The sequence below is a fragment of the Anomaloglossus baeobatrachus genome, assembly GCF_048569485.1.
Source record: "Anomaloglossus baeobatrachus isolate aAnoBae1 chromosome 5 unlocalized genomic scaffold, aAnoBae1.hap1 SUPER_5_unloc_3, whole genome shotgun sequence".
Taxonomy (NCBI): domain Eukaryota; kingdom Metazoa; phylum Chordata; class Amphibia; order Anura; family Aromobatidae; genus Anomaloglossus; species Anomaloglossus baeobatrachus.
In genome coordinates this window covers 1059064-1079646 of record NW_027441806.1, presented here as the reverse complement: position 1 = coordinate 1079646, position 20583 = coordinate 1059064, and the positions used below count along the sequence as shown (strand labels likewise).

The window sequence follows — 20583 nt, the reverse complement described above, 5'->3', positions numbered from 1 at the left end:
AGGTGAACATGGTGAGGATAAGGTTTACAAATGGGAATATGAAAAAGTGTAGGGGACAAAATGCAAGTGACAAACAGTTAAGGAGGTAACGCTCACCTTCTGGTCACTTCTGGAATATTTCTGATTGCCCACTTAGAAAATCCCACTTAACAAATCACACAGACCATGGTCAGAACAGACCTGTGCCAACAAATTTATACAACTCTAGAGGCCTAGAAAATGACTCAGGTGTGAGCAGAAGGGAGGGGGATAGAGGAAGAGAGCTCTGAGAAACACACCAGGGGTGAATTAGAAAGTACAAACTAAGGCCTGCGCCACACATCCGTGCCTCCGGTACGTTTTTGGCATTTTTTGCACGTACCGGAGACACGTGCTGATGTTGACATACTATTTTTAATCTAAAAAGCCTCACGTCAGTGTTTGCGCACGGAGCGTGTGTCCGTTCCGTGCGTACGTTTGAGCGTGTCGAAAAAGCGCTGACATGTCCGTTTTCCACCGGCATCACGTCCTCACGGATCCATTAAATCCTATGGGTCCGTGTTTACACGTACGTGATACGGATGGCCTCCGTATGCTATCCGTGTGGTCCGTGTCCGTGTTTTAATTAGAAAGTTTGTTACACTCTGAAATACTTTCAGGTGGCGTAGCTAACATATTTTTTTGCACAAAACTAACTGTGCATTTGCAGAAGGAGTGAGCAAGCAAGAAGTTGTAGTTCTGTGTATTGCAAGATCTATTTTGAGCAAACTTTCGTCTTCGAAATATAATAATGGCACCACGGGTGGACACGGAGAAACTTATAACAGCTGTCGAGACTCACCCACCATTATGGGATACACGTGTAGATGGTTACCATGACCGACTGACAGTTGAGCGCCATTGGAATCAAGTAGCTGAGGAAGTGTACCCCAATAATGCATGGTCTAGATGTTCTCCTGCAAAGCGTGCTAAATATGGTAAGTTGTTGTATTTTTTTATAGTTATTTATGTAATATCTATATTTGGATTTTTTCATACTTTCAAACTGTGATTGTTTTGGCATAGTTATGTTGTCTTTTAGTGTAAAATCCTATGAGAAGAATTGGTATATGTACTACTCAATATATTGAGTTCCTGTACAATTTTTTCATAGTATCACCAAACTTTCATAAGTGTCAAAAATCAAAGTATACTTAAATTTGTAATCTGACTTGGAATTCTTCATGAATTTACTTAATTAACTGATTAAACTGTCATGTGTTTTTAAATTCCCTGTTGTATTAGTCTAAATTTAGTATCACAATTGAAAATCTTGTATTTTTTTTTTTTAAAAATAAAATTGTTTAAAATGACATGTCAATATCATTACCTACATGTATCAAATAATATTTCTAGTAATTGATAGCCAAATGTCATTGCAAAAACACCAAATTATAATTTAAATATAGATGACAATTACTTAAAATATAATTATTCAGAAATATTATTTGGTTATGTGTGAATGTCTAAACATGTTTTTGAATGAAGAATATCTAAATAAATTATATTTAATCCAAAGTATTTGACCAACATAATTGTGTTAAATTGTATATTACATTTCGCAAACATTATTTAAATTAATGTGTGCAGATTTATGGAGAATGTTGCAAGTGACATATTTTTTTATTTTCCACAGTTGACTTGGTAAAAAGGCGTTGGCGTTCAGCCCGTGATCAGTACCGAAGGGAGTACAACCCTATACCATCCTCATCCAGCCAAGGCCGCAAACGCAGATATATTTATTATGAACAAATAAGCTTCCTAGCACCCATCTTAGAAGTTACACAGTAAGTTTTTTTTTTGTTTAAAAAAAAAAAAAAAAAAGAACCCCCTGAAGATAATTGGACAAAGATAAATGTTAAGATTGTAATCTGTTTTTTCATTTCTTATAGAACGGAGGATAATCTTGACGAATCAGATGATGAACCAACAGCAGGTCCCTCTGCTACAGCCACCTCAGCATCAGAACAAGAACCTGCCAGAGAAGACATTGAAATTCCTGAGACTCAACAAGATGCAGCAAATGAATCACATGAGGGTGGGACAGAGAGTGCACAAACCAACACCCAAGGCTCATCAACGCAACAAACAACCACACCAGCTACACAATCAACACAAACAAATGTACTTCCACGTTTTGCACCACAACCTCTACGTGCAAGAAGAATCCGCAGACCTGAGGAAATGAGATCCTTACCGGAAATAATTGACACACGCATTATTCACATAATGAACACTTTAATTCCAGAAACAGATGCCGAGCGTTTTTGTCGGTCTTTATCTACTAGCTTAACCAAAATTCCTTCAGATAGGCAGGAACGTGTAAGAGCTGCTATGCTTACCCTACTGTCAGCTAGTCAGGCAGAACAGGAACCAGTGAGAGTGTATGAGGCCATAGAAAATTGGCGTACCATTATGCAACAACATACAGTCCCAAACACAACAGACAATCAAAATACAATTTCAACACAAACAACAATGGCAACTGTAATAGTCAATAATCCACTATTACAACAATCTGGACAACCTTCAATTGCTTCAAGTACGTTATTCCCAACACCAATTAGACAAGGGTATGTTGCAACCAATACTGGTGCCTTAAGCACTGTACAAAGTGCTACCTCACAGCAACCCATGAACTATATGAATTTACAACCAACTCAAACTACTAGTTACTTTACTCAACCCACAAATATTGGTGGTTTACCTAATTTGTTTCCAGGTTCAACATACCCACAATCATTCATGATGCCTCATTATCCAATCTCAACTATGTTACCTACACCACACTTACAAACATCAGTCAACTATCCTCAAGGTCAACAACATACACACACACAATACCCAATTACCCATGTAGATCCACAGGTGTACTCAACCACAGGCAATGTGTTGGGACAAACCAGCATGCAACAGACTGTTCCACACACTACTGTAGCTAGTAATAGGAATGTTGTTCAGCAAACAACTGCTTCCATTCCTGAAAATACCATTTCTGAGGCCACACAAAACAACATACTCAGCAACACTCAGGTTACTTCACTAGAAGATCTTGTTGACTTGTGATGCACATTTTTGTTAATCTTAACAATCAAACAACAAATCTGATGAATGTGTCAAAATGTTAAAAAAGAGGGATTTCCAAAAATGTGCAAACTCAGAGTTGAAAAGATTTAAAAAACATGTGTGATTATACTTAGTGACGGATCACATATATGTTTTATGGCCTTTATTTTTGTAATTTTATGAACACATTTTTACCCAACCAATTTGATGGTTAGATTAGTTCTAATATTCTGAAAACACAGTTTACAATTTTTTGGTCTATGTCAATGTCCAACATGATAGCAACTTAATTGGCCGACATTTTTCAACATTGTAAGCAATGCACACATTTTCTTTACAATTACTCTTGTATGTAAAGTATATTTTGTATGTTATGAAGAATACCATCAAAATTTACATTTAGAAAAATTTAACACAAGATGAACAATATGTACATTTTTAATGTGGATGTGAAAAAATAACATCCTTACTTTATGGATTAATATGCTTATTCTTAATAAAAGATTCTGTTTTTGAAGAAAAGAAACATGTTTATTATTGATATTTATTAATAATATTGCATTTTTTCAATAGACGATTAACATTATTAATGTTGTAAGTTTAAAATAAGTTTCCTAAAACATGATAGTAACACAGAAATGTACATACACATACATACAACATTCAGAAAACCATGTTGCTAACAGAAATGTCAGTTTATGATTAACGCATTTGCCCTTTAATACTAGTTTGATTTAAGCTCTTAGATGTTGAGAAAATTTAACCAAGTTCCTATAATAAAAAAAATTTATATTTTTATCAACAAAAAACCATCACAATCTTAACAATCATCACTATTATTAGTATCATCAAAACAATTAAAGTAATCAGTAAATAAATTTCTAATTTGTAAACCAGATGTCACGGAATTATGAGACATAGGTTCACCTGTGGGATTAACAACATGGTTTATCTGAAATTCATCATCCACATAAGTTCCTCCTTCATGTATCCGACAGTAATTGTGAAGCACTATGGTAGCCTTGAGTACAGATGTGACAAAGGTTGGCTGCAACTGAATCGTTGTCTGATAAATGCGCCATTTGTTAGCTAAAATACCAAATGCACACTCCACATAACGTCTTGCTTTAGTTAGCCGATTATTAAAGTACTGTTTCCTGTCATCAATGGATCTCCTTGGATATGGTCGCATAACATGTTTGGATAATGCAAATCCTGCATCTGCTACCATCACATATGGTGCCAACGGTCCAGATGTACCAGGTAGGGCAACTGGAGGGGGGATCAATAATGAATTTTCTTGCAGGCGTTGGGCTAATCTTGATGAACGGAAAATACGGGCATCTGAGGCACTACCATAGGCCCCAATGTCTGCATAAATAAAACGGTATTCTGTGTCAACCAATGCCAAAATAACAACGGAAAAAAACTTATGAAAATTGAAATAACGTGACCCAGAGTTTGGTGGCTTTTTTACTCTGAAATGCTTGCCATCCAAAGCTCCTATGCAGTTAGGAAAGTCAACAGAGTCCTTGAAGCCCTTAGAGATTTTCAACCAATCTTCTCTGTTTGGCTGAGGCATCATTTCTTCTTTTAAATGTTGCCATATCATGTCGCATGTGTGACGTACTATAACGGCAATGGTTGATCGACCCAACAAAAAATCAAAATGTAAAGCACTAAAAGATTGACCAGTCGCCAAGAATCTATGAAAACAAGACAAACAATGATTTACAATTAACACTATGTTTTTTTAAATTAAAACAATCATAAGAAAACAGAAACATTGAATCAAAAATGAGATTAGATCAATAAAGATCAATTACACATTTCAATGTGAAAAATAACACATTTACACAAATTACAAAAATAACAAATATAATACCTCAGAGTCACCATAAATCTCTCCTCTGGGGAAATGGAAAGCCGCATCCAAGTGTCCTGATGTTGCAAATGAGGTCGTAAAATATTTAGTAAGTAATCAAAACTCTCAACTGACAACCGGCAGTATGAAAAAAACTTATCTGGGAAATTCCGTAACTCAAAAAATAAAGTATGGAAATGACCATGCATAGGCCGCATCATCATTAGTGGATGCACCCACAATCTGGTTCTTCTTACATTATCATATTGCAACATGTGGCGTCGAACGCCAAAACGACGAGATATAATCCAACATAAAAACACTAAGGCCTCCGTGGATAATGGCATTGCGACAATTTTGTCTCAACACATAGGTGCTCCAAGGCATAATACAAGCAGGAAACAGTTTATAGTTAACTTATATTTATGTCCTAATCACATACACCTATGTGTCATTTAATTCCAAGTAATCACCATTATCTCAATGTGTGAAACATGTGAAACACGCACAAAAAACGGACTGCACACGGAACACACACTGACGTATTTCACGCACAGGAAAACGCACACACGTACACACGTATGACACACGATATGCATACGGACACCACACGGAGGGGAAAAACGGACTGCAAATACGGAACACGGACACAAAAAACGGACTACACCAAACGTACGTTTTTTACACGTGAGTGTGGCAGAGGCCTAAGAGAAACATTTGGACTACTTCACAGCTAGAAAATGAACTACTTAAGATGCAGAAGAAATAGACAGGTGTGAACCAAGAACAAAGAGTTAGAAGAATATGAAATTCAGATGGGAATGGCAGTGGTTAGAGCAGTATCACATACCAATAGAAATAACATACAGGAAAGGATAGACTTCAATGGGAATGGCAGTGGTTGGAGCAAGCATATATATCAGGCTACCAAGATACACCCCTGTGTCCTGGTATTAAGACTATTAGTGTGTGTGTGCAGTCTCCAGAACATCTCCAGACTATCTGTGGCCTCCAGCACCTCAGCTACCAATCTGCCTGTGGCTTCCAGTATGTCTGCCCCTGTCTGAGGTCTCCAGGACGTCTGCGGCTTCCAATACCTCAGTTACCTGTCTGCCTGTGGTGTCAGTACCTCTGCAGCCTGTCTGCAGTCTTCAGGACTTCTGCTGTATGCCTGTGACTGGTAGTGCCTCTGCTACTCGTCCCAGGTTTTCCAGGATATTTGCTCCATGTCCGTCCACGGCTTTCAGTCTCCTGTCTGCCTACAGCCTCCATTACCTCACTTTGTGAGCCCCTGACAGAAAACTAAGACCATGGCTCCCAATGGCGCAGTTATGAACTCTTTTGGGGGAGTCCCTTTGAGGGGTCCTGTCACCCCCCTGTCCTGGGTCTGGGCTCTTCTCCCTACACCCCGGGCTGCTAAACTTTCCTCTGCTCCACATTGGGCTTTGCCAGTATCCAGCATGCTCCATGTGTGGAGCTTCCGAGGCCTATATAAAGCCCATCAAGACATAAACCTGTGCCTTGTAGTGAGACTGTTAGGGTATGTGCGCACGTTGCTTTTTACCTGCTTTTTACCTGCTTTTTTGCTGCTTTTTCTTCTGCGCTGTTTAATGCCAAAATGGATGTGTTCTTCTATTCAAGCAAAGTCTATGGGAATTTGGGTTTCTTGTTCACACTATTGTTGTTCAAAATGCTGCCTTTTTGTGGCAGAACTTTGGTCAAAAACTCCAGCTTTGCAGTGCAAAACCCAAATGGCAAAAACAATTGACATGTTGCTTCTTTGAAAAGCTGAGTTTTTGACCAAAGTTCTGCCACAAAAAGGCAGCATTTTGAACAACATAGTGTGAACAAGAAACCCAAATTCCCATAGACTTTGCTTGAATAGAAGAACACATCCATTTTGGCATTAAACAGCGCAGAAAAAAAAAGCAGGTAAAAAGCAACGTGCGCACATACCCTTAGTTTGTATGTGCACAGCGACCTGTCTGTGGTCTCCAGGACGTCTCCTGTCTGCGGCTTCCAGTGCCTCAGTTACTTGTCTCCGCTCTTCCAAGACCTCTGCTACACATCTGCGGCTTCCAGTGCCGTACATTATCAGCCCTTGACAGCAATTATAAATACACAATCCATACATGTTATACACTCCACTCCGTACACGTCATATACACACAGCTCCGCTCCGTACACCTCGTACACACGGCTCCGTACACCTCGTACACACGGCTCCGCTCCGTACACCTCGTACACACACGGCTCCGCTCCGTACACCTCGTACACACACGGCTCCGCTCCGTACACCTCGTACACACACGGCTCCGCTCCGTACACCTCATACACACACGGCTCCGCTCCGTACACCTCGTACACACACGGCTCCGCTCCGTACATCTCGTACACACACGGCTCTGCTCCGTACACACACGGCTCTGCTCCGTACACCTCGTACACACACGGCTCTGCTCCGTACACCTCGTACACACACGGCTCTGCTCCGTACACCTCGTACACACACGGCTCTGCTCCGTACACCTCGTACACACACGGCTCTGCTCCGTACACCTCGTACACACACAGCTCCGCTCCGTACACTTCGTACACACACGGCTCCGCTCCGTACACCTCGTACACACACGGCTCCGCTCCGTACACCTCGTACACACACGGCTCCGCTCCGTACACCTCGTACACACACGGCTCCGCTCCGTACACCTCGTACACACACGGCTCTGCTCCGTACACCTCGTACACACACGGCTCCGCTCTGTACACCTCGTACACACTTGGCTCCGCTCCGTACACCACGTACACACGCGGCTCCGCTCCGTACACCTCGTACACACGCGGCTCTGCTCCGTACACCACGTACACACGGCTATGCTCCATACACCTCGTACACACACGGCTCTGCTCCGTACACCTCGTACACACGGCTCCGCTCCGTACACCTCGTACACACACACGGCTCCGCTCTGTACACCTCATACACACATGCATACCTCCCAACTTTTCAAGAAAGGAAAGAGGGACAAAGTATGCGGCAAATTTTGACCACGCCCCTAGCCACACCCCTAGCCACACCCATTTGGCAGTAAGGGTCATTCAGCAGATGCCATGGACTGTTCATTCATATTTATAGCAGTCAGAGTTTTTTTATATTTCTGTGTCACTATATGACATGTTGCTTATTGTGCCTATCAATCTGTGTTCACACGCTGCATAAATTCTGTTTCTTTTTGTCTCTGTCTGCACCAAACTACACAATAACTATCTTCTCTGTTTTTTCCATTTTTGCTGCATTCTTTCTGCCTTTTCTCCATTATTTAAAGCGTTTTTGTTTCAGATGTGAATCTGCGTTTTTAAGTGTTTTTATGTACAGAGAAGCTTTTTCCTGCATTTTTTAAGCTCCACATAGAAACCTCCAGAGAAACCCCCCCCCCCCCCCGAAAACCGCAGAATTCAGGAGCGTCTTTTCATGGAACCACATACACTTTACTTGGACAATTAAACACAGCAGAATAAATGTGCAAAAAAACAGCAGAAAAATATGCAGCATTTACACTACATGTGAATATGGACTAATTGTCCAAGCAAAGTGGATGAGACGTCCTGAAATCTCCGCTCCTGGTGCGTGGAAAGACGCCGCGGAACGGTGCGGATTTGGTGTTTCTTTCTTTATAAGCTTCAGGATTCACATCAGCAACAAAGGTATCAATAAGAGGGACAGTGTATAAAAAATACCGCAAACACGCAATAATCAGAGAACATTGTCATTGCACTCGTGGCGCGGACACCTGCAGAAAAAACGCAGCATTTACGCTATGTGTGAACACGGCCTCAGTGATCCATTTTTATTACATTTTTTATGGGTTTTAATAAAGAAAAATAATAAATTGCGCCTTTTTTTCCCGCCATTTACCGATCCCCATAAATAATCTGATCGCTGTGTTGTTCAGGTCATTACGATTACAGGGACACCAAATATGTCCATGTTATTTGCTGATTTGTGATGTTTATTATTTTATAAAAAAGTGCAATAAAATTACATTACTCTATTTTTTTTTTTTTATTATTTTTAGTAACTTTATTAGAAGAAAAAAAATCCTCTTTTCCTCTCCCTCTAGAATACAGGACATAGAGATGCTGCTCTGTACAATGTAGCTGTATCCTGTGTAATCTGCTGTGTAAGAGGCTGCATTGTAGGTTCATTTATGTGAAATCCTCCCTCTGACATCATCACTCCTAGTGGCTCAACAGCTAGAGCAGCTAGGAAAGCTAGGAGGTTGCTGGTTTGAATCCAAGGTGGTGAAGATAAAAAAAAAAAAAAAAAATTGTATTTGTATTTTTTTCCTCATTTCTTTATAGTTGTTTTATGGGAACAAATGAATCTGACTCTTTCACCAACATTGAGATACAGTATTTATCTATCTATCCATCTATCTCTATCCCTCTATCTATCTATCTATCTATCTATCTCTATCCCTCTATCTATCTATCTATGATTCTATCTCTCTATCTATCTATCTATCTATCTATGATTCTATCTATCTATGATTCTATCTCTATCTATCTATTATCTGTCGTGTATCTATATATCCCTCTATCATCCATCCCTCTATCATCCATCCATCCCAATATCATCCATCCCTCCCTCTATCCCTCCATTCATCCCTCCTTCTATCCCTCCATTCATCCCTCTATTCATCCCTCTATCATCCATCCATCCCTCCCTCTATCCCTCCTTTCATCCCTCTATCCCTCCATTCATCCCTCTATCATCCATCCATCCCTCTATCCCTCCTTTCATCCCTCTATCCCTCCATTCATCCCTCCCTCTATCATCCATCCATCCCTCCCTCTATCCCTCCTTTCATCCCTCTATGCCTCCATTCATCCCTCTATCATCCATCCATCCCTCCCTCTATCATCCATCCATCCCTCCCTCTATCCCTGCATTCATCCCTCCTTCTATCCCTCCATTCATCCCTCCATTCATCCCTCTATCATCCATCCATCCCTCCCTCTATCCCTCCTTTCATCCCTCTATCCCTCCATTCATCCCTCTATCATCCATCCATCCATCCCTCTATCCCTCTAACCCTCCATTCATCCATCCCTCCATCCATCTTTGCAGCTGAATAATCTGCTTCTGGTGTCTCACCTGCAGTATAGAGGTCAAGATAACAAAATCTTCCTATTGCTTTCAATAGAGGCAGTGGCTCAGTGGTTAGAGCTGCTGCCTTTGAAACAATGAACTCACAGCTCCATGAGTTCGAGTCCCGGCCGCCCCGAAAATCCAGAGCCGATGATAATTTAATTTATTCACTTCACTGAGGGGAGGAGCCGGGACATCAGCTGTGAGCCGCGGGAGTGCGGGACAGCCCTGAAAAATCGTGCAAGTCCCGCAGAATCCGGGACGGTTGGGAGGTATGTCTGCTCCGTACACCTCGTACACACACGGCTCGGCTCTGTACACCTCATACACACTGCTCTGCTCCGTACACCTCATACACACACGGCTCGGCTCCGTACACCTCGTACACACACGGCTCCGCTCCATACACCTCGTACACACACGGCTCCGCTCCGTACACCTCATACACACACGGCTCGGCTCCGTACACCTCGTACACACACGGCTCTGCTCCGTACACCTCGTACACACACGGCTCTGCTACATCCACACTGTAAACCCCTCCTGACCCCACACATAAACTTCCCCTCATCCAGCACCATGACAACCAGCACAGCAGAGTCCTGCATACACTGAGGAGCTGATCATGTGACCCCTGACTCCTCCCCTCCATGTGACATCATCACAGGTCCTGGAAGCACAGAGCAGCCATATATCTAGTGTGCGGCTCTGCAGGTGGAGGTAGGTGCAGGGTATTATATATCTAGTGTGCGGCTCTGCAGGTGGAGGTAGGTGCAGGGTATTATATATCTAGTGTGCGGCTCTGCAGGTGGAGGTAGGTGCAGGGTATTATATATCTAGTGTGCGGCTCTGCAGGAGGAGGTAGGTGCAGGTTATTATATATCTAGTGTGCGGCTCTGCAGGTGGAGGTAGGTGCAGGGTATTATATATCTAGTGTGCGGCTCTGCAGGTGGAGGTAGGTGCAGGGTATTATATATCTAGTGTGCGGCTCTGCAGGGGGAGGTAGGTGCAGGGTATTATATATCTAGTGTGCGGCTCTGCAGGAGGAGGTAGGTGCAGTGTATTATATATCTAGTGTGCGGCTCTGCAGGGGGAGGTAGGTGCAGGGTATTATATATCTAGTGTGCGGCTCTGCAGGTGGAGGTAGGTGCAGGGTATTATATATCTAGTGTGCGGCTCTGCAGGTGGAGGTAGGTGCAGGGTATTATATATCTAGTGTGCGGCTCTGCAGGTGGAGGTAGGTGCAGGGTATTATATATCTAGTGTGCGGCTCTGCAGGTGGAGGTAGGTGCAGGGTATTATATATCTAGTGTGCGGCTCTGCAGGAGGAGGTAGGTGCAGGGTATTATATATCTAGTGTGCGGCTCTGCAGGTGGAGGTAGGTGCAGGTTATTATATATCTAGTGTGCGGCTCTGCAGGTGGAGGTAGGTGCAGGGTATTATATATCTAGTGTGCGGCTCTGCAGGTGGAGGTAGGTGCAGGGTATTATATATCTAGTGTGCGGCTCTGCAGGTGGAGGTAGGTGCAGGGTATTATATATCTAGTGTGCGGCTCTGCAGGTGGAGGTAGGGGCAGGGTATTATATATCTAGTGTGCGGCTCTGCAGGTGGAGGTAGGTGCAGGGTATTATATATCTAGTGTGCGGCTCTGCAGGTGGAGGTAGGTGCAGGGTATTATATATCTAGTGTGCGGCTCTGCAGGTGGAGGTAGGTGCAGGGTATTATATATCTGGTGTGCGGCTCTGCAGGTGGAGGTAGGTGCAGGTTATTATATATCTAGTGTGCGGCTCTGCAGGAGGAGGTAGGTGCAGGGTATTATATATCTAGTGTGCGGCTCTGCAGGTGGAGGTAGGTGCAGGGTATTATATATCTAGTGTGCGGCTCTGCAGGTGGAGGTAGGTGCAGGGTATTATATATCTAGTGTGCGGCTCTGCAGGTGGAGGTAGGTGCAGGGTATTATATATCTAGTGTGCGGCTCTGCAGGTGGAGGTAGGTGCAGGTTATTATATATCTAGTGTGCGGCTCTGCAGGTGGAGGTAGGTGCAGGGTATTATATATCTAGTGTGCGGCTCTGCAGGTGGAGGTAGGTGCAGGGTATTATATATCTAGTGTGCGGCTCTGCAGGTGGAGGTAGGTGAAGGGTATTATATATCTAGTGTGCGGCTCTGCAGGAGGAGGTAGGTGCAGGGTATTATATATCTAGTGTGCGGCTCTGCAGGTGGAGGTAGGTGCAGGGTATTATATATCTAGTGTGCGGCTCTGCAGGTGGAGGTAGGTGCAGGGTATTATATATCTAGTGTGCGGCTCTGCAGGTGGAGGTAGGTGCAGGGTATTATATATCTAGTGTGCGGCTCTGCAGGTGGAGGTAGGTGCAGGGTATTATATATCTAGTGTGCGGCTCTGCAGGTGGAGGTAGGTGCAGGGTATTATATATCTAGTGTGCGGCTCTGCAGGTGGAGGTAGGTGCAGTGTATTATATATCTAGTGTGCGGCTCTGCAGGTGGAGGTAGGTGCAGGGTATTATATATCTAGTGTGCGGCTCTGCAGGTGGAGGTAGGTGCAGGGTATTATATATCTAGTGTGCGGCTCTGCAGGTGGAGGTAGGTGCAGGGTATTATATATCTAGTGTGCGGCTCTGCAGGTGGAGGTAGGTGCAGGTTATTATATATCTAGTGTGCGGCTCTGCAGGTGGAGGTAGGTGCAGGGTATTATATATCTAGTGTGCGGCTCTGCAGGTGGAGGTAGGTGCAGGGTATTATATATCTAGTGTGCGGCTCTGCAGGTGGAGGTAGGTGCAGTGTATTATATATCTAGTGTGCGGCTCTGCAGGTGGAGGTAGGTGCAGGGTATTATATATCTAGTGTGCGGCTCTGCAGGTGGAGGTAGGTGCAGGGTATTATATATCTAGTGTGCGGCTCTGCAGGTGGAGGTAGGTGCAGGGTATTATATATCTAGTGTGCGGCTCTGCAGGTGGAGGTAGGTGCAGGTTATTATATATCTAGTGTGCGGCTCTGCAGGTGGAGGTAGGTGCAGGGTATTATATATCTAGTGTGCGGCTCTGCAGGTGGAGGTAGGTGCAGGGTATTATATATCTAGTGTGCGGCTCTGCAGGTGGAGGTAGGTGCAGGGTATTATATATCTAGTGTGCGGCTCTGCAGGTGGAGGTAGGTGCAGGGTATTATATATCTAGTGTGCGGCTCTGCAGGTGGAGGTAGGTGCAGGGTATTATATATCTAGTGTGCGGCTCTGCAGGTGGAGGTAGGTGCAGGTTATTATATATCTAGTGTGCGGCTCTGCAGGTGGAGGTAGGTGCAGGGTATTATATATCTAGTGTGCGGCTCTGCAGGTGGAGGTAGGTGCAGTGTATTATATATCTAGTGTGCGGCTCTGCAGGTGGAGGTAGGTGCAGGGTATTATATATCTAGTGTGCGGCTCTGCAGGTGGAGGTAGGTGCAGGGTATTATATATCTAGTGTGCGGCTCTGCAGGTGGAGGTAGGTGCAGGGTATTATATATCTAGTGTGCGGCTCTGCAGGTGGAGGTAGGTGCAGGGTATTATATATCTAGTGTGCGGCTCTGCAGGTGGAGGTAGGTGCAGGTTATTATATATCTAGTGTGCGGCTCTGCAGGAGGAGGTAGGTGCAGGGTATTATATATCTAGTGTGCGGCTCTGCAGGTGGAGGTAGGTGCAGGGTATTATATATCTAGTGTGCGGCTCTGCAGGTGGAGGTAGGTGCAGGGTATTATATATCTAGTGTGCGGCTCTGCAGGTGGAGGTAGGTGCAGGGTATTATATATCTAGTGTGCGGCTCTGCAGGTGGAGGTAGGTGCAGGGTATTATATATCTAGTGTGCGGCTCTGCAGGTGGAGGTAGGTGCAGGGTATTATATATCTAGTGTGCGGCTCTGCAGGAGGAGGTAGGTGCAGGGTATTATATATCTAGTGTGCGGCTCTGCAGGTGGAGGTAGGTGCAGGGTATTATATATCTAGTGTGCGGCTCTGCAGGTGGAGGTAGGTGAAGGGTATTATATATCTAGTGTGCGGCTCTGCAGGAGGAGGTAGGTGCAGGGTATTATATATCTAGTGTGCGGCTCTGCAGGTGGAGGTAGGTGCAGGGTATTATATATCTAGTGTGCGGCTCTGCAGGTGGAGGTAGGTGCAGGGTATTATATATCTAGTGTGCGGCTCTGCAGGTGGAGGCAGGTGCAGGGTATTATATATCTAGTGTGCGGCTCTGCAGGAGGAGGTAGGTGCAGGGTATTATATATCTAGTGTGCGGCTCTGCAGGTGGAGGTAGGTGCGGGGTATTATATATCTAGTGTGCGGCTCTGCAGGTGGAGGTAGGTGCAGGGTATTATATATCTAGTGTGCGGCTCTGCAGGTGGAGGTAGGTGCAGGTTATTATATATCTAGTGTGCGGCTCTGCAGGTGGAGGTAGGTGCAGGGTATTATATATCTAGTGTGCGGCTCTGCAGGTGGAGGTAGGTGCAGGGTATTATATATCTAGTGTGCGGCTCTGCAGGTGGAGGTAGGTGCAGGGTATTATATATCTAGTGTGCGGCTCTGCAGGTGGAGGTAGGTGCAGGGTATTATATATCTAGTGTGCGGCTCTGCAGGTGGAGGTAGGTGCAGGGTATTATATATCTAGTGTGCGGCTCTGCAGGTGGAGGTAGGTGCAGGGTATTATATATCTAGTGTGCGGCTCTGCAGGTGGAGGTAGGTGCAGGGTATTATATATCTAGTGTGCGGCTCTGCAGGTGGAGGTAGGTGCAGGGTATTATATATCTAGTGTGCGGCTCTGCAGGTGGAGGTGTGTGGAGATTCCCCATTACTGGGGCAGGCGGCATTAACCCCTTCAGCTCTGAGACTTTATTGGAGTTTTTCTCTCGCTGATTTCTATGAATTGTGAGGTTTTTGTTCCTTTTCCTCTGATAGATACAGACGCCCCAACTATGAGAGGCCGGAAGTGAGGAAACCCGTCTGCCCTCAGTCCTCGCCCCTTTCTGCCCTCGGCCCCTTTCTGCCCTCAGTCCTCAGCCCCTTTCTGCCCTCGGCTCCTTTCTGCCCTCGGCCCCTTTCTGCCCTCAGTCCTCAGCCCTTTTCTGCCCTAAGTCCTAGGCCCCTTTCTGCCCTCCGTCCTCGGGCCCTTTCTGCCCTCCGTCCTCGGCCCCTTTCTGCCCTCCGTCCTTGTCCCCTTTCTGCCCTCAGTCCTCGGCCCCTTTCTGCCCCCGGTCCTCGGTTCCTTTCTGCCCTCAGTCCTCGGCCCCTTTCTGCCCTCACACAGAATAATGTTCCCCCAGAATGTTCTCATTATATGTTTCCCCTTATTCTCTCCAGTAATTGTATTATTACAGCGGATTCTTTATGATGTTACATCGTCATCTTCTCCCCATTCAGGTCCCTACAATATCGGATCCTCTCAGTGGAGATCTTCTATAGAAGAGAATTCTCCTGATTGCCCCGTGAAGGATGGATATGGACAGGGACAAGATGGCGGAGAGGATATTACACCTCACCCTAGAGATCCTCTTCCGGCTTACTGGAGAGGTGAGAGATTCTGATGACGTCACATTACATCATTCTTATCTATGGGAATAACAGATGGACAGAACTGGAGAGGTGAGGACTCTGGAAATGTCTGGAGTGAGATTTATTACTGTGTCTCTCCATAACCAGGATTACACAGTAGTGAAGAAGACCTCTAGTGAGCGCTGTCAGGCCCCTGTGTCTGAGGGATGGGGAAGACCCCTGAGCCCAATCACGGGGCCTCCACCTCACCCCCCGATACATGAGGACATCAATGACCAGAAGATCCTAGAACTCACCTACAAGATGATTGAGCTGCTGACTGGAGAGGTGACACTGCTGGGAATGCTGGGACATTATACAGTAACGCTATGAAGGGATCGGGGGTGACGGTATAATTGTATGTGTCAGGTTCCTATAAGGTGTCAGGACGTCACCGTCTATTTCTCCATGGAGGAGTGGGAGTATTTAGAAGGACACAAAGATCTGTACAAGGACGTCATGATGGAGGTTCCCCAGCCCCTCACATCACCAGGTAATAGACAGGACTAAATACACACGGCCTATAATTATCTGTATGTAAGGAATGAATTCAGTCCCTGTATGTGTCTCCTCCAGCTCTATCCAGTAAGAGGACAACACCAGAGAGATGTCCCCGTCCTCTTCTCCCACAGGACTGTAAAGAAGAAGACCCCGATGTTCCTCAGGATCATCAGGTAGATGGAGAGAAGGTGCCATGAAATCTCCCTATGATGTGTAGACGGCTGTGAAGGTCTTGTGCTCAGTCTTGTTTTATCCTCCAGTATTATATGTGTTATACTTGTGTAATGAGAGCGGTGGAGATGGCAGGATTAGAGCTGATCATAGATGGGACTTCTCCATCTGTCTGTGACTTTTACAATATTTGTTTCAGGGTGAAGATCTGCCCCATATTAATACTACAGAGAGATATGTGAGGGGTGATGAGCGGAGTAAAGAGGAGATTCCTACAGATAACCGCCCAGGTGAGTAGTGACCACTAAATGCAGAGAAGTCACAGATTCTTCTCAGTCACCAGCTGTGGCTGCTTTATCAGGGTTGTAGTCCGGCCCTATCAAATGGTCACCATTCTGCTGCTAGACCACCACATGCGCCTCCACCCAACACTGTCCCCATTATTTTGGACATTGGACGCTCTTCTGTTGGAGTGAGATCTGTTTTATCCAGATCTTACAGGTAGGATCCACCCTATCCCTTGAAATTAGAAATGTTGACCTTTAGCTGCTCAGATCTACAATCTGCAAAGCCAAATGACTGCGTACGTAGAATTTGGAGACAACTTAAAAAATCATGGGAAGAAAAATCTAATCTGTATGGTGGACCCCTAGGAGAAAGCGGAGGGTTATGATATTGGTGACTTACTAGAATCTTGGCATCTTATTGATGAATCTTCCTTCTCTCCCTTCTGTGCTGCTGAATGTGCTGATCGGGTCGTTACAAAGGTCCAGTCTTCCTTCCCTTTTATGAGAAGACACCATTCCATGAGCAGTGAAATTCCTACTTTCCGAGCAGTCGCAATACAAATGAATAGATCTGCAGCTTCTGAGTTACACATGGGACATTTACACTGTGTGCAGAATTATTAGGCAAATGAGTATTTTGATCACATGATACTTTTTTTACATGTTGTCCTACTCCAAGCTGTATAGGCTTGAGAGCCAACTACCAATTAAGTAAATCAGGTGATGTGCATCTCTGTAATGAGGAGGGGTGTGGTGTAATGACATAAGGTATGCTTAATTATTAGGCAACTTCCTTTCCTTTGACAAAATGGGTCAGAAGAGAGATTTGATGGGCTCTGAAAAGTCCAAAATTGTGAGATGTCTTGCAGAGGGATGCAGCAGTCTTGAAAATTCCAAACTTTTGAACGTGATCAACGAACAATCAAGCGTTTCATGGCAAATAGCCAACATGGTCGCAAGAAGCGTGTTGGGCAAAAAAGGAGCAAAATAACTGCCCATGAATTGAGGAAAATCAAGCGTGAAGCTGCCAAGATGCCATTTGCCACGAGTTTGGCCATATTTCAGAGCTGCAACGTTACTGGAGTATCAAAAAGCACAAGGTGTGCCATACTCAGGGACATGGTCCATGTAAGGAAGGCTGAAAAACAACCACCTTTGAACAAGAATCATAAGATAAAACGTCAAGACTGGGCCAAGAAATATCTTAAGACTGATTTTTCAAAGGTTTTATGGACTGATGAAATGAGAGTGACTCTTGATGGGCCAGATGGATGGGACAGAGGCTGATCAGTAAAGGGCAGAGAGCTCCACTCTGACTCAGATGCCAGCAAGGTGGAAGTGGGGTACTGGTATGGGCTGGTATCATCAAAGATGAACTTGTGGAACCTTTTCGGGTTGAGGATGTAGTGAAGTGTGGCGCCCCTGACCTGGTCAGGCACCACTGAGTACTGCACTCATGCTGAGTGAGTACAAGACAGGTAATCCAGAAGGCTGACCAAGGCGTGGTTACACAGGCGCATAGTAGGCAGGTCTCCCACATTGACCTTTGAAGGGACCCCTGGGGAATCCAGGAGGGGGCGCGGCCTTCATCTCCACTCAAGGGGTGTGGTAGAGAGCCTGGTTTCTAAGTTGCGTAGACAGGCACAGTGGGGAGAGGAGTAGTGAGTCAGTCTAAAGTGGAGCTCAGGGAGAGCAGTCGCAAGGAGGAACCCTGCAGGCTGTCACTAGTCAGACACCGCAGGCGCAGTGGTTACTGACGGAGGAGAAAGGGCTACCTGGTAGTGCCGCCTGAAAAGCCACCTAGGGCTGGAAGGGCTGAGAGGTGGTGGAGTAAGGGGACTGCCTAGTAGACTCTGCCTGCACGGGGTTACAGGTCCCCAGATCAGGAACCTATTTATTAGGCCTGCTAAACCTGCAGGTGAGGCCACTTCATGCTCCTCACCAAACCACCAGAGAGTCCGGAGCCACATAGCAACGAGAGGGTCCATAGTTCACAGGAGGCAAGCAGCCGGAGTGACCTGGTCCAGGCTACAAGCAAACGGGCCGAAAAAGGGGAGAACAGGCAGAGAGCAACTTCCCTGGATGACCCCGTAGGACTTCATGTCTGAGTCACCACAAACAATAGAGGGCTAGGAAGCGAGTCAGTAGCAACCCTCACAAGTCAGCCTGAAGGAGCCTGGTTCCCTACTTTGTGCATCACGGCTACGCCTGGGTTACTCACCCTGCCACCTAACGTGAGTAAAAACCCTGAAAGACATCTCTGGACTGAGACTGAGTTATTCTGCGACCTGTGGTTCTACACACCCACACCGGGCCCTGGGGCCAGCCTCACTCTCGGGAGGCCACTACATCTAACTGCAAGCAACATCAGCCCCAGGCGTCCCCTAATCTGCAGTGGCGGTCCCCCTGACCGCAATACCGAGAGTGGCGTCACGAAATCCTAAGGAAGACAACCTACCTGTGACTGCCCCTCCACGTGGAGTCCCTGAAGGTAATTCACACACCTTGGGGTCCCACAGAAGCTCAACTCCCAGACCTACTGCCAGTTTCTGGAAGACAACTTCAAGCAGTGGTACAGGAAGAAGTCGGTATCGTTCAAGAAAAACATGATTTTCATGCAGGACAATGCTCCATCACATGCATCCAACTACTCCACAGCGTGGCTGGCCAGTAAAGGTCTAAAAGATGAAAAAATAATTACATGGCCCCCTTGTTCATCTGATCTGAACCCCATAGAAAACCTGTATTCCCTCATAAAATGTGAGATCTACAGGGAGGGAAAACAGTCCACCTCTCGGAACAGTGTCTGGGAGGCTGTGGTGGCTGCTGCATGCAATGTTGATTGTAAACAGATCAAGCAGCTGACAGAATCTATGGATGGTCGGCTGTTGAGTGTCATCATAAAGAAAGAGGGTTATATTGTTCACTCATTTTTTGGGGTTTTGTTTTTGCATGTCAGAAATGTTTATTTCTAAATTTTGTGCAGTTATATTGATTTACCTGGTGAAAATAAACAAGTTAGATGGAAATATATTTGGTTTTTATTAAGTTGCCTAATAATTCTGCACAGTAATAGTTACCTGCACAAACAGATATCCTCCTAAGATAGCCAAATCTAAAAACCCCACTCCATCTTCCAAAAATATTAAGCTTTGATATATATGAGTCTTTTGGGTTGATTGAGAACATAGTTGGTAATGAATAATAAAAAAAATCCTCAAAAATACAACTTGCCTAATAATTCTGCACACAGTGTAGAATATTTAAAGGGCAGGTGTCATCCAAAAAAAAAAGAAATTCAATAACAGAAAAAATGTAAAGTATTAATGTTTTTAATGTTTTGTTTAAATATTATTGTTTGGTTTTAATTGAGCAGAATATAAAAAAATGTAAAAAGTTTGATATTTTTCCACTCTTAGGGCTGTTTTACATATCCGACATTTTGCCGCTTTGCCGGATCCGTCACACTCCAGTACAATGTTAATACTGTACAATGGCATTGCGGCAAGCTCTGGTCACATGACAGCATGTGGCCGGAGGTTGTCGCGATGCCATTGTACTGTATTACACTGTACTGGAGTGTGCCGGATCCGGCAAAGCGGTGAAATGCCGTATGTGTGAAACAGGCCTTAGGGGTACTTTACACGTTGCGACATCCAATAGCAAGCGCAATAGCATCCGCCCCCGTCGCACATGCGATATGTGGTGATTGCTGCCGTAGCGAACATTATCGCTGCGGCAGCTTCACACGCACATACCTGCTCGGCGACGTCGCTGTGACTGCCGAACAATCCCTCCTTCAAGGGGGAGGTGCGTTCAGCGTCACAGCGACGTCACTAATCGGCCCGCCAATAGAAGCGGAGGGGCGGAGATGAGCGATATATCGGTAGCGATGTTGCAACGTGTAAAGCATCCCTAAAACACTAGGGGGAGCAACTGCTGAAATCCTACTGTAGA

At 45.1% G+C, this 20583-nt stretch overlaps 2 protein-coding genes across 2 annotated transcripts in view; both read left to right on the top strand.

Annotated features, from left to right (window-relative positions):
• Positions 1-20583, top strand: part of LOC142259186 (uncharacterized) — a 291572-nt gene that overhangs the window by 250561 nt on the left and 20428 nt on the right. Inside the window, 3 exon segments of the mRNA XM_075331686.1 lie at positions 16058-16160; positions 16244-16341; positions 16539-16629. Coding sequence (XP_075187801.1) covers positions 16058-16160; positions 16244-16341; positions 16539-16629 — 292 coding nt within the window.
• On the top strand, positions 764-3582 carry LOC142259149 (uncharacterized). Its single transcript, XM_075331655.1, has 3 exons — positions 764-956; positions 1655-1805; positions 1911-3582. Exons 1-3 carry the CDS (start codon positions 770-772, stop codon positions 3082-3084), a joined length of 1512 nt encoding a protein of 503 aa, XP_075187770.1. The 5' UTR covers positions 764-769; the 3' UTR covers positions 3085-3582.